The sequence below is a fragment of the Cottoperca gobio genome, chromosome 16 (genome assembly GCF_900634415.1).
Source record: "Cottoperca gobio chromosome 16, fCotGob3.1, whole genome shotgun sequence".
In the NCBI taxonomy this organism is placed as follows: domain Eukaryota; kingdom Metazoa; phylum Chordata; class Actinopteri; order Perciformes; family Bovichtidae; genus Cottoperca; species Cottoperca gobio.
Window position 1 is genome coordinate 4,196,404 of NC_041370.1, and position 14,910 is coordinate 4,211,313.

Below are 14,910 nucleotides of genomic sequence, written 5' to 3' on the forward strand. Positions count from 1 at the left end.
TCTCCTCTTGAAGGGCTGCAGAATGGTATGAAACTAGATCAAGACACTAAGTGTTGTCGCTCAGTTACACAGACACACACACACACACACACACACGCTCTAATGGACCAGACAAGATGCATGTGCAGAATCTCTGCCGCTCTTTGAGACGGCCGACCTCGAGGAAGCAGAGAGCTCAGCCACACTTCCCTGAATGTTATCAGTAAGTTAAAGGACACTTGCTGCATTGTACTGACAGTGAAGTAGAAATAAATAAAAGAATTCACGCTCCCACCAGCTGAAAAGTATTATAGAATGACACGAGGGGTAAATGAGAAATTATTTTGGTTTTTAAATAAAGTTCGCTGCTTTATTGAAATTGAAACGAAGCGTCACAGGACGGATCCTCTTCGCATTACAATCAAAATATTGAAATGAACTTCAGTTTTACACTTTCCAAATGTCAGGGGGCCCCGTCAGTTTGGTACATTGCTATTCATGAGATTCCCGTGTCCTGGTGCTACAGCAGAGTGGTGGGTATTGACCTCAGCTGTAACAGCCAGATGGGAGAAAGAGGAGGGGGGGGGGGGATGGGGAGAAAAAACTGTGTAATGGAAAATGAAAAAATGAAATAATGAGAAGAGAAAATGAGACTGAGAGGAGACCAGGAGAACAATTTCTCCATCAGGACCCAGAAAGGCATGACCCTGTGATTTGCTGCCTGCCCTTATTCGGCAGGACCCGGAGGCTAGTGCATAATGTTAGCCTAATGTTGTACCAAACCTCAGCCACAGCCCCCGCGGACGATTTCTGTGATTGTTGGCAGCGGTCAAATGCTACGTTTGGTCTCAGCTTCGTAGAATCCAACAGGTTCCCAGCGGCCCCTAATCACGACTCACTAACCAGCACAATTGCAAAATACTGTATCCTGGTGTCATTATGTGGAACTGAAAAATAATGTTCACCTTTTGTGAAATGTGAAGAAATGTGCAAAATCTGGATTTGCATTGGATTAAATTGCCATTTATTCCTGGCAGGAGAAGAAGAAGAAGAAGAAGAAGAAGAAGAAGTTTCGGAGGAAATGTTTTGACAGGATTGTGGGTAAAGAGAAGAGAAAGCTTTAAAAGCAGCTAAGCACTTAATAAGCTTTCTGCTAACACAAGCTCACCTCTCTGTCACACTGTTCACATGCAAAAAGTTAAACAGACAGAGTCTAGGATGTTCTCTCTCTCTCTCTCTCTCTCTCTCTCTCACACTCACACACACACACACACACACACACACACACACACACACACACACACACACACACACACGTAAGTATGCACAAGGAAGACAGTAGCCCATTGACAACAGAAGGATTGGCAAGTTTATCTCTTCGGGGAGGTAAGATATAAAAACAAAAGCCCTTTGACAGACTGAAGGTTCTCGGAGTCCAAGGGCACATATTCTCTTGGAATAATTGTGTGCATGCAATGAGTGGCAAATGATGAAAAATATAGCCAGTGAGGGGGAACAACCCAGGAAAGTGAAAGCAAAACCATTGGAATAATATAGGAAGTGTAGGAAGGAAGGAATATAAAAAGGTGGTAGAGTAGGGTAGGAATGTGGAAAGAGAAATGAGAAAAGACAAGAAGACAGACAGGAGGAGTAAGAGAGAAAATAAAGGCTTGCTGGAATTTGTCCAGTGGGAGGGGGTGAGGACAACACATTGAGCCGTGGAGGTCAGTGTGTGTAAGAGACAAGTATAGCTCACAACCGCAGCCTGAAATGAGTTCCCTAACCTCTGCAACACCGGCCCACAAACACACTCACACGTGTACACACACACACACACACACACACACACACACACACACACACACACACACACACACACACACACACACACACAAACAGAGCGCACCTGGGACGAATGGAAGTCCAGCAAGAAGCACGTGTACAGTAATTACAGCCGCTCTTGTACAATGTGGAGGCTGTGCAGCTCCACAGCGTCGTGTAGTTACTCCCCAAGATTCAATTAAGAAACATGTTAGTAAGTCACAAGATAATCACATTGAAGCTACACACACACACACACACACACACACACACACACACACACACACACACGTCTTATTGTGTCTTATTATTGGATTACTGTAATATTGCTGTGTATGAAGCATTTTATAGCAAAATAAAGATAATAATGTATCAACTACTTTAATCTTAATGCATTGTATTTTATAAGATATATATATTTGTCTGCAAAGTAACTCCAGCTGTCGAATGTAGCGCAGTATAGAGTAAATGTAATGGAGTAGAAGTATAGAAGAGCATGCCATTAAAATACTCCAGTGCAAGAATCCATTACGAGCCATGTTTCCATGTTTCCTAATAAAACAAAATCACCATTTGAAACATTTCCAATTTTGTTTTCAGCCACAGCAATGAATCACAGCTTCCCATGTTTGAGTCCCGTTATTAAACATGCAGTGATCCACTCTCAATGAACTCCCAAATGCTCTTCCGAGACGCTTATTAATCACACTTTACTAATAACACGAGCAGCTCCACTCCCTTTTCGCTTGCTTTCCACGTATTGCATTCATGATTTGTTTGCATACTTTGATTCTATGTTTACAACGTATTTCATGTTTGATATAACTGAAGAATTTGTATGAAGCATGGGGCCTTTACAGAAGAGGCAAAGCGTGACACAAAAGGCAAAGCAAGAAGCTCAGCGGCTTCAGGCCTGATAACGAAGGCTGGGGGGGGGCAGTAATGGGACTAAGGGTAATAGGGGAAAGAAGATACAGGACGAGGGGGAACACAGGCATACAATAGGAATGTTGAAAGAGAAAGATCATTAGAGCGATGAAGTGAGAGTCGGAGGGATTGTTTAGATTGGAGGGAGGGAGGGACGGGAGGGAGGAGGAGGAAGGAGGAAGAGGAAGGGGATTGGGTGGAGACAGAGGAAGGAATGAGGGTGAGAAGTCAGAAAAAACTTTTCCTGTGTAACCGAAGCTCCTCTTAAGTTTAAAAAACGGGAGTACACTGAACGAACCAAGACTACAAGTTTATCATTAGCATGCTAACATGCTAACAATGCTAACGCTAGCATGTTGATGTTAGGTTATGGTTTAGCATGTTAGCATGTTTGCTAATTAGCTATTAAAGCTGAGGTACAGGTGGAAACGTCAGACGACGGGTCCAGGATGAAAACTTTATTAAAAATCCATCCAATAGTTATCAAGACATTTTAATGACGGACTCACAAAGTCATGGCGGTCCTAGCAGAGGATCACTTAAGTATGTAAGACACATCGTCAACCCATAAAGTAGATAAGAGGAAACTATGACACGTTTGTGGCACTAGATGATAATAAAACATGTTCCTCCCTCTAAGGACCTTGAATATCTGTCGTTCATTTCACAGCAATCCGTCCAACAGGTGTTGAGATATTTCACTCTGAACCACAAATGTCCTCCTCATGGGGGTGCCAGAGGAGACTGCACGGGGTGGGTGGAGCAGAAACACAGCAGCCTCAACATTTACCTCATGGCTCCCACATCCTTGTAGTAACTTTTGTGTGGGTTGTTACAAGCTTGAGTCAAATCTGTAAGAAATGGAGGCTTGTCGGGGATCTTATGGGCAGCTGTGGCTCAGGAGGTAGAGAGTGGAGGGTCGGGGGATCGATCCCCAGCCCCTGCAGTCAGCATGTCGAAGTGTCCTTGGGCAAGAAACTGAACCCCAAATTTCTCCCAATGGCCAACGGTGTGTGTGTGTGTGTGTGTGTGTGTGTGGTTATCACTACCGACAAGCTGCACCTTGTATGTCTGACTCTGTGTGAATGGGTGAATGCCGACATGTGTTGTAAAGCGCTTTGAGTGATCGCAATGATAGGAAGCAGTCATTTACCATTTAGGTATCTCCTAAAACAATTATTATTATTGTTAGTGTTTCCATTCTATAGGTCTGGCTAATTCAATAAGTGTTCTTCTGGTGTGTTTCAGATGGCTCAGTAGGATTCACCCCCCAGGGACTATGAACCACTATGCAAAGATTTCATGGCAATTATTTTGAACAAGGGTCTGGATATTTCAGCCTGGACCCATCGGCATTACAATCCCTAGAGCCATGACCGGCATGGCTAGAAATGCAGCGTGTCAGGGTCACTGATGGCCGGTGTATGTGTCATACGTGTGGAAGGAAAAGAACACAATGACATCTCACCGCTCGTTGTAACTGCCGGTCCCGTGCTCTTGTTCACAGTAAATCCAACACGACATGAAACTCGGCTCAAGGCCTCAAGAGTGCAGAAGGTTAGATCATCCGATCATTGGAAATGGAGCATGCTGAGGAGGATCGCTATCTTCTCATGCATGCACGTGAACATATTTGTACAGGACAGGAGAAGACACCCGTCACAGCTTTGAGGGATGAGCAATGTGGTTTCTTAAGACACCGGGGGCCTGGTAAGTCTGTCGGTTCAGTTCATACACTGCTCGGTCAGCTTCGGACTCCCTCCCACGGACAGACGGATAGGGGGTAGACTGTGCGAGAGATAGAGAAGTGATGAAGCACAGAGCTACAAACACACACACACTTCCTCCTATCTCAGTCTGTCACTGTGTCGTCTATCTCCACAACCATACGGTGTCACGCTGGTGTCTAGCTGTCTCCCTCTGTCACTCTTTTGTTCTGTGCTAAGGAAAGTGCAGGGACGCGGCATCAAAGTATGAAGACTTGAAAGCTCTGATCTCAATGTGCGTACACACACACACACACACACAGCCACATCATAGAAGTAATATGGCCTACACACACACACACACACACACACACACACACTGTACAATTCAGTCAGTTTGGCTGGCTTTGTAGACAGCATCTGTTCTGCGCCCCGTCATCCTCCCTTTGCACCCCACCCTCTGTGACAGGTGTAGGGGGATTCAGACCCCCTCGAGCTATGGAGACACACACACACAAAGCTCACAGAGACCCAAAAGTCACTGACACATGGTTAGTGTTTCGTCTACACACACACACACACACACACACACCTGCTGTGGGGCAGTGCTACAGTGCCCTGTGGTGCCAGGCAGGCTGAGCAGCACGTTGCATGTTTACACCACCTGCTCTCAGGCCAAACAGAGGATGAGGGATTAGAGCTGACGGCACACAGAAACACAGCAACACACATACAGTAGACAGATGTATAGAAAAACCCTTTATACTATCCAGGAAGTCAACAAGGTCAAACGGATTCTTTCTTCCACGCACACAAAAACAAACCCATCCATCAATCAGCTTCTACACGCCCACTGGGACAGAGAAGTGTGTAACGCAGGCTTCTTGCTCCTTTCTCACTTACAGCCTTCTAATACAGAGGGCAGCGGTGCAGCTCTCTGCTAACACAACACTGACCTTTTGGCCTCAGACTAATTTCTATAAACACACTCGTGCAGACGAGGGCTGACCCTCGTCACGCAGCATCAACACACCACCATATGAGGCCTCTACAGCGCACCTGCTTGGATGGTGTTTTAAGTGGTGCTTACAGAAGACAGAAGTAGATACACAAGCTTACTATGATCAGTAACAACACAACATCGACACAAAACAGGGTGGAGGTTTTGAAAGTGTACAACTGAATAGAAACAAAGGATCATGCTTCTGATAAGAAAGCAATGTAGTGTAAGAGGAAAGCATGGCGTTGGGCAACAGGAAGGGTCGATCTTATCTCGGTTAAGCCAGAAGCCTATTCTGTGGGATCGGTGCCAGCTCTCCCAAAGAAAACTCATTTAACTCAAAATGCCAGAGACTGGGAATGCTGGGAAACTTTCTGAGGTATGTCTTGTCTTCTGGGGAAAACATGCCAGAGGGCATGACGCTGTGGGCTGACAGTGTGTGTGTGTGTGTGTGTGTGTGTGTCAGCTCTCCTGATAGTGATTCTATTTTAGAGAGCCTTGTGCAGCGGAGACATTTCTTAGTTATCTGCTGTTTCCAGCACCGAGGAGGTTAGAGGCAGGTCTGCATCCATTCTCAGTGTGATCAAGCTCAGCTGGAGAGTGAGTAGGTGCAGCCACCTCCACACACACACACACACACATATATATATACGACAAACCACTTGGATGTGGATTTGTTAGAGTGGTAATTGTTCCACTGCAGTAATTGCTTTAGTGAAGGCTGCTGATTACACCGCAGACAATGACAAATCGGTGCACAAACAAGTTGACTGACTGGAGCTGAAATCACATTAACAGAAAATATGGATGAAGAAAACACACGCGTGTGGGCATGCACACACATGCAGTCGAAGAGTAGCGAGGGAACAAACATGGCGACCGTCCTCTGGTGGATTCCACACATTTCTGTCTCCCACTCAGACATGTTTATCCTTCTCTCTTCCAAATTACAGGGTAGAAGAAAAAGAGGGATGATCAATGGGAGAAAAGGGGGAGGGAGAGACGGTGGGTTCAGGTGTTCAGGAACAGCTGGTGTTCAAATAAAATAAAGGAGAGCGGGTGGACGGAGGACAGAGAGATGGAGATGAGTGAGAGGGGGGTGTATAAAAAGACTAGATTAATATTTCCTGAGAGACGTGCGGAATAATTGAGGGACTTTGTGGTGATTGACATTATAAAAAAAGACAAGACAGCCGTGTGCTCAGTCGTACTGCATTAAATGTGTTGTGTACTACACACACACACACACACACATACAGTGGATGACAGACTGGCAAACACAGCAGGCTCATTGTCCAGGGATCTGCAACACACGATATCTTGCTAACACAGGACCAAGTGTAAGCTCACTCTCACACACACACACACACACACACACACAGTGAGCGCAGCAGGCTGTGTACAACAGCTCAGCTCTGTCGGCAAACAATGCCTTCTGGTTATTGTTCTTCAAATCTGGACATGAATTGAGTCAACAATATAAAAGCAATCTGTATTATCTCAAAGGGGGACACAGTTATACAGTAAACACTGCACTTTGCTGCCCTCTTCTCATCTGGTTGTGCTTGTAGTCGTGTTGCCTCAAGGCTAGCTGAGGAAGGAAAGAAGCCGCCGCATGAAGCTCCACTGGACCAAATTGAAAATGAGAAAGAACAGATTGGATATTTTAGTTGTGTCGAAAGCTCCAGATGGTGTTACAATAAACACAATGAAGTGTTGTATATTACGTTAGAGCTCTACAACTGATGAATTCAGTAAACCTTAATGTATGCGCCTCAAAATCTGAAAAGGTCAGGCTTTATAAATACAGCTTCTATTCCTTAGAAACAGGATGGTGCCATTATATGAGTAAGTGCTACTGCTTTTAGTGCACGTGTAGGCACCTTAGAGGCAATCACCCCAAAGTGCATCTATAGTGATGATATTCTATAGGCTTTGGCACCCTCTGCAGGATTTCAGATGCACCGCCAAATTAAAATCAGTCAAGTGCTCTCACTGATTGAACTTTGTGCAACAGAGCGTGCACATGCATCTCCTCTAAAAAGACACTCAAGCACAAGACATTGCATCAACTTGACCAAACTGGAAACACAATATTTGAAAGTCATACATTTTAGAGAAGACATTTAGATTTAACTAAAACTAATTTATCACTTCGCCTTCGTTATTGGGAAATTACACACGTGAAGTGGGATTCTGCTTTAAATGATCAACCCACGCACATTAAAGGACGAGTTCAGTTTATTTAGACAGTTTGCGTCCCAGTTATGTTAGCAGTGATGGCTTTACATATTCAGTCTTCATTTCTTTAAAGCTATTAACATTGTAAAGTTGATTTAAGAACCTGATATGGTCATTTCTGTCTCTAGGTGGCACTGTGGCCCTGAACGAAAATGCTGACATCATCCCTGACAAGCTTCTGAATCGTCCACCGTGATGCTTATGATAATGTAATCTCCGGCTTTTATTAACTGAACAATTTCCCTTGGTTGTCATGGTATCAAGGCTCAATCTGTACAAACTACATCTGATACATGAACACATTGGCAGAAGAAAAAAAAAAGATTAATATGGAAGCAAGTGTGTTGTGACAGAGCGTCTGGCCACTGATGACAGGGTTTACTGAGAGCAGCTCCCAGGAAGCCTGTTCAAACTGTTTAATGAAACGGCACCCTGCAGTTAGCTTTTAATGGTTCGGGGATATGAGGTTCTGAAAATACAACCAATGGTCATTTGCTCCACTTTCAAATTACATTTAAACCAGGTATGATGATGATTTCATGCAGTAGCTTGGCTTCCTGTAGCCGGCTCGTTTCACACGTTTGCAGAAGATGGCTGCGCAGGTCAACCATCTCGTCCTTATACATTTTAGCTCCCTTGCCAATAAAGTGGCTTCATCTGAACAGCAGTGAAATATGAGCCTTCATTTTTACTCTGACAAGGTGAGAACAGGACTTCAAAACACTGAGCAGAACATTCACGGACCGAGAGACATCTTCATTGTTCATGCAAGTTAAAAAACAACGAGCACACGGTGTTTGACTTTTTCCAAAAAAAGATTTATTGAACAATTTTCTTGTTTGCAGCTGCGACCTGTGGAAAAACACAAACACATCATGAGTCCTATTCATAAATTAAGCCACAGAGCAGACGAGGCGCTGCAGTGCATTTAAAAACTTTGGTCGTATTCAAATCAAATTACTATTTTGTATTTTAAATGGTTTCATCATGCTGCAAATGATCCAAACTATTTAAACTAATTTGTATCAACCACTATCAAATGAAACTTCCCTTTTGTTGATTATACTGGTTTACTGGTAAATTTCTATTTATAAAACCCACCGCAAGTGTTTGAAGAGGAAATGTTCAACTTATGGACGTAAGATTCTATCAAAATGCAATTTCATGGGGACTTGAATAAACACAGTTTGGAGGAGAAACTGTTTGTGTTTCTGTTGCTGCCAAGAACACCATGAATAGTCTAATGACAGTACATGGCAGAAACCTTGCTTGCAAGGGAAAAAAGCATCACTCTTATAAAGCCATAAGAAATTGCATCACGCGAGGGGACTTTTGAGTAGGTAGCAGAGCCACAGCAGCACGCTTTGTGCCAGTTGTGTGCAGCAGGTAGGCGGGGCTGGGCACAGGTCTACTCATTTGCATATTGCTCATTAGCATGGGTAAACAAGGAGAAAACTGGTGCCATACGGCGGACTTGCCAAGCATGAAATTCCCTCCACATGTTTACCCCTTTTACCCTTGGATTATCACAACACTGCTGCCTCTCTTTTTTTGACAAGGCCCAACTGATTTGTTTTTTTAGTGAAGCAAAACAAACATGCCAGTAGTGTGCCACAGAAGACGCATAACTCACTTCGCTGGCAGAGAAGAATTTGCCCAAGGACAAGTGCTTTAAAAAGCCTTGCATGCTGAAGTGACACTGGGGCCGTGTACTACCGCAACAGACAAGGTGCCACATCAAAGCAAAGGGATGGCATTTCTGTGATCACACACGCTTAAGGCACCACCCCGAGTGCATCTGAACGTCACATAAAATGCCAGAGTGTGTCATACACAGCCAGTCACTGAAAAAACAACTTCTGCCTGCCCAGCATGAGGCTGCGATGATATTCATTCAACAGCTTAAAACCGGATACGGGAGCATTTAAATTATAGCAGGTTACACCAGGCTGTAGCAGACATACTGTGCTGCTCAGCACAACGGTTACCATTAAAAATCAGTGAAAAGGCAACTCTGTGTTTCATTATTGAGACAGAAGGAAATGCAGGTAAGAAGGGTCTGGCAGAATCCAATTCTCAGCCACCAGAATTGCTTTTGGCTGCCAAAAGAAATGTTTTTTTACCACTACAACACAGACCTCAGCTGCATTTAAAATACCATTATAGCAACTGTCCTGATAAAACATTAACTAAAGCCACTATCAGACTACAGTACCCTCTTCACAGACTCAGGTTAACCTTTAAAACGTATTGTATAAGGCTTAGAGTAGCTCAATTTATTATTTGACGGTTGATTCTGTACACAGACACAAAGTTGTACCGAAAGAAAAGCAGTGGCGGAGAAATAGTGCGGCACATAAAAGGGGACAGCAAATCTTTTTCATCTAACATCAGAGGTACAATACAATCCGATTGAAGTTGTGAAGGATTTGAGGAAAGAATAAGTGTAGGACCAACAGTATCAGTGCAGATATTGTGTATTAGTAGAGATCAGCAAATGGATTTGACATGACATTGTCCCCGTAATAAATATCTCCAAAAATTTCAGTTACCAGTTTCTGAACCTCTCCCAAAGATATTACAACTTTGACTGTTTCAGTTTTTCAAGCTAAGCTTTTGTGTACCACAGGCGATGAGAGCACAATGTCAACATATTAAAGACATACTACTGTACAAGTAATCAGCTGTACACCAAGTAATGATGCATCTTGGAAATGTGTAATAACAAGCATTTAAACAACTTAAATAGTTATGAAAGTATGGTTTGGATCTTTATAAAATCAAGTACTCAAATAATCAGTGTGTGTGTGTGTGTCTTCATAATTAGTGAAGACAGGTTGGATTCTCACCTGGCCGGCAATTCTATCCAAGTCTCTGGTTCCCTGGGCGGTAAGTCTGCGACCACTGAGGGAAATAAACAACAAAAATTAAAACAGAAACTTGAGGGATTTGACAGAATACAAACTTCAAATTGGTAAAAAAATTCAATACACAAAAAAATGCTTAAGTCTTCAATAACTACTTTGCGCCAGATCGACCGCAGCATTATATTCAGGGAAAGCCTAACTAACACTCCATCTGTACACATTGGCAAAAACCACTCATCCTCAACTCTGAAACAAAAGCAATTCAAAATAGACATTTTTCCTGCCCACTGAATAAAAACCAAGACAATCAATTAGTCCTCTCGCTACAGTGCGATTACATTTTTACTGCAGACTCGCAGAGCAAAATTCAAGCTCATGTATTTAGAGATTTAACATTTATCCAGCATCACTTTAGTGGTTCCGTTTTTATTCATCGTTATGCAGAGATTAAAATTGCAAACTCAACTCCGTGCCCACATTAGCCCCAAAACACACATCATGCATTTGCCAAATACTACATGGCACCAGCTTTGACTGCATGTACAACGATATGGATCTGGTGAATAAAAGAGAAGCACTCACCCATTGGGATCCTTCTCAACCATCTTGAGCAGCTCTAGGGACTGCAGCACCTTACGTGCCACATTCTTGGATCCTACACTGTAATGGGCAGGGCACACGCCGTTCCTTTGGCGACTTCCATAGATCTTGGTCATGGAGCCAACACCAGCACCTCCACGGAGGTACAAGTGGCGGACTGTTGATGCTGTGGAAGCAGAAGAGTTGCGTGTTATGATGCGGTGTCTGTAACAACATGTTGCTTTGAGGGTTTCCTCTCAAAATGGTAAAATAGTGACGTTTGGATGAGTGGGCCCCGGTACAAATAAATAAAAAGATTATTGAGTAGTACAATTTCGTTTTTCATGAGCAATGCACTGAGGTCAGAGCTATACAGTGAATCACGTGTCCATCACCAGGCAAGTCTTTCAATTACTCATTTAAACTATGGCATTAAACAATTTAAGTCTTAACCATTTTGGAAATGGAAGCCAAATGACATCTTTTCAAGGACCATAAAAAAAAAGAGGGTCAAATGTTTTGTGAATATCTGCCACAATACTTTGTCAACAGTAGTCAAAATAAATAACCTGCATGACTAGATATCACCAGGGCGTGAATCAGAAATCCTTTATTAGTCCCATGACGGGGAAATTTACCTGTGTTACAGCAAAAGAACAAGAAAGTAAAGTGGCGAGTACACAATTAAATAGAATCAATCATTACAATCAAGGCATGTTCTTTACATAGGCTCTGAATCATTGCTGAGGTCGACACATTCTATAAACTACCATAAAAGAAAGGCAGTCAATTTGGGCAAAAGTCAATAGTTGAATTTGTATTCTGTATGTAGCACTTACATCGGTACATTTGAAGCTGTTCTGCACTTAAACGATTGTACCTATGTGAAGCTAATGTACATTCTTGCTGTTCAGAGTTGTATCCCAATGATTGTTAGCACTTATTGTAAGTGGCTTTGGACAAAAGCGTCACCTAAATTAAAGGGTTTGGTCCGACCTTAATGGAGCACATGCTAGTCAACACACCACCATGTGAAATCTATAAACTTCTATACATCCATTAGTGACGGAAAATGCAATAAGTAATTTAGGGAGTCACCTGCATGTAGTTGAATTACATTGATTTGCTGTAGAAACACTTGTTGCAACCAACTAAACAAAAAATGTGTCTTTCAAGTGTCAAAGAGACAGTAGGATTTAATACAAGTAGTGATGGTCTAGTTGTACAGCTTCCAAATAGAACATCAGATGGTTGCGAGTTCAATACCAGGCCTGCCACCATTGTACCCCCCTGAGTGAGGCACTTAACCCCGAGTTGCTCCAGGTGGACAGTCCCTGCAGTTAGTTCACTGTAAATGACCTGTAATGTATTAAATATTGGGACTTACCAGCTCTGATGTAGAACCAGTTCTCATCACTGGGGGCCAGCTCCTTGTGCTTACCCAGCTTAACAAGGTCAACCCAGTCCGGCACCTTCAGCTTTCCTGACCTGGGGACATGGGAGAAGAGTCAGCATGTACTTAACCACAACACGATATTAATATCTTGTCATCGTGTAACATTAGTTTCTGTGATACACTTTTTAATAAAAAGGTGGGTTCAACTAAAGAGCTACATTATGCTAAGAGGATGGATGAAAACTATATTTACGATCCAATCACTCATGGGTGCATGATTTATTGAAATGCAAATTAGATTTGTAGGAAAACTTAATACTCACTTCTTCAGGAAGGCCGACAGGGCACGGACAAACTCCTGCTGGTTGACGTCTTTCACTGTGACACCTGGCATCTGAATAAGATACAGGAGACATATTATTCATGAGTTATCAGAGTAAAATAAACACCAAAGGATAACATGTTTAAGTGAAAAGACATAATTTCAATTTGGTCACAAGATGTTGGAACAAAAAGCACAAGAAAACCTATATAAAGTATAACCCAATTAAAAACAGCTCAAATAAAAAGTCCTAAAATAACCCTTTCATATGCAAAGACTTGATATCAGTGTAAAAAAAGAAAATAAGTTCTGACTACATTATTCACTTGAGAAACTTTACATGAATGAACTGGCCCTGGTGTTACATTATCACATTAGTGCATGGACCTTTGTTATGAGAATAAATATTAAGGCGCATTCAAACCATTACTGCACATGTGATGCAGCTTCTGTTAACGTTACATTAAATAAAACTAATGTTACGAACATACACTAAAGTATACCAAGCGGGTTACTACTAAGGATCATGTTTATAATCCGATAGAAATAACGTGATCTAACATTAGCCGATACATAGAGCATGCGAGAGGCTAAAAGACAAGTTGCTTTGGGGGTAAGATTAAAGTTGTAATGTGCGGGTCTGACTGAACTGCTTAACTAACGTTATTGAGTTACTAAAATGTACAACTAAAGCACCAATCCATCGATTAAGGGCCACATGTGTGGTGGAGCTCGGTTACACGCGTTCAACCGGCATTGGCTTTAGTGGAAACAGGAATGTAAGCGCTTGTTAGCTAGCTAACGTTAGCGGACCCGTCTCAATATAAGCTCAATTAACTCGTGCACCCTAGCTATTTACAGATCGACAATACACAAAACGCTTGAAGTAATATGTTTTGGAAATATGCCGAATAAGTTGACATTTCGGCAGTATTTACTAAGCTTAATCGTGACAGCTAGCCACTAGCTAGCAGGCCTTAACGAGGTAGCATGGGGGCAGCCATGACGAACAGACCTATATAATCAGCGCTACATTCAAGTAAAATCCTTTTAAGAACTAAACACGTCTAGTGACATCGCGTAGAGCTCAACCGTTTAATAACTCTGTACTTTATATCCTACCTGACCACTTTTCTGGGGTAAATGCTAAAGATTTGAAGCATTTTAGTGTAATATAACCGAGGAAGAAATGTAGCGCTTTACCTTGCTTGTGGCCAGCGAAGGGAAGAGGGTGCAACGGGGTTTCCGACGGATGTTAAAACGGGCAAATCTCGTTTCATTACGCGAGACCGGGGCGTTGTTTTTCTCACCGATGCCGCTCATCGTTCTCTTTTTGCATCCATGCACTCATCACATCGACCGACCACATTGATTGTGACAGAGAAAAACCCCGAGAAGCACAGCCCAATTGTGTTGATCTCCCATATTCACTGAAATACAGCTTTAATGTAGATTTGTAAATATGCTCAAACAAAACGAGAGGCAAATAGTTAATTTTTTACAAAAAGCATGATCTGAAACTGAAAGTATACAGAAAGAATACATTTATTGTAGGTGGATAGTTAAGTTATTGTTCAATTTGTATAATCTGTAGACTATTCCACGTGCCCTTGGGGTCCCCACTTCTTCAATTATCCAACAAACATACAAAAGGGACTTACCAGTAGCGACAGAGTGCTATTATTTGGACCTTGTGAGTCTATGTATGTGCAACCCTAACACTAACCCTTAAACATATTATAGAATTACAGTGCAAAACTCTATAGGCCTACAACTAAAATGACAATATAGCCTATTATAGCACACTTTACGTCCCTGCCTGATTTGCCATCGTGGCTGTTGTGATCCTATCGCAAGATGCTCTCTAGTCAATCTCTGTTTTTGTTTTGTATTTTGGGTATGTTTTTTTGAAAAGGGCCTCAATTGGGCTCAGTGTGCCTCTGCCTGGAGCTTGACCCTTTTGGCAGACAGTGTGAGAATGATTTGTATAAACATATGATGTGCTTGGGTGATTTGTTGGAAATATAGGCACATTTACCAGGCCATAACTGTCAGCCCTGCAGTTCAATGAC

The 14,910-nt window shown here is 42.5% G+C and overlaps 1 protein-coding gene across 1 annotated transcript; it reads right to left on the minus strand.

Moving 5' to 3' along the window:
* Positions 1-8,470: 8,470 nt before the first annotated feature.
* On the minus strand, positions 8,471-14,121 carry rps19 (ribosomal protein S19). The gene is made up of 6 exons (XM_029452399.1): positions 14,042-14,121; positions 12,840-12,910; positions 12,508-12,608; positions 11,124-11,307; positions 10,524-10,578; positions 8,471-8,526 (listed from the first exon to the last, which is right to left on the minus strand). The coding sequence occupies exons 2-6, from the start codon at positions 12,908-12,910 to the stop codon at positions 8,494-8,496; spliced, it is 444 nt and encodes a 147-aa protein (XP_029308259.1). The 5' UTR covers positions 14,042-14,121; the 3' UTR covers positions 8,471-8,493.
* Between the last annotated feature and the right edge of the window lie 789 nt (positions 14,122-14,910).

Bases quoted from the DNA above. Each gene is read 5' to 3' on its own strand.
- rps19 (XM_029452399.1), bottom strand. From the start codon at position 12,910: ATGCCAGGTGTCACAGTGAAAGACGTCAACCAGCAGGAGTTTGTCCGT. The intron at 12,609-12,839 runs GTGAGTATTAAG...CCATGTCCCCAG, and splicing joins CTGTCGGCCTTCCTGAAGAA to GTCAGGAAAGCTGAAGGTGC. The intron at 8,527-10,523 runs GTGAGAATCCAA...GTTTTTCCACAG, and splicing joins TGGATAGAATTGCCGGCCAG to GTCGCAGCTGCAAACAAGAA.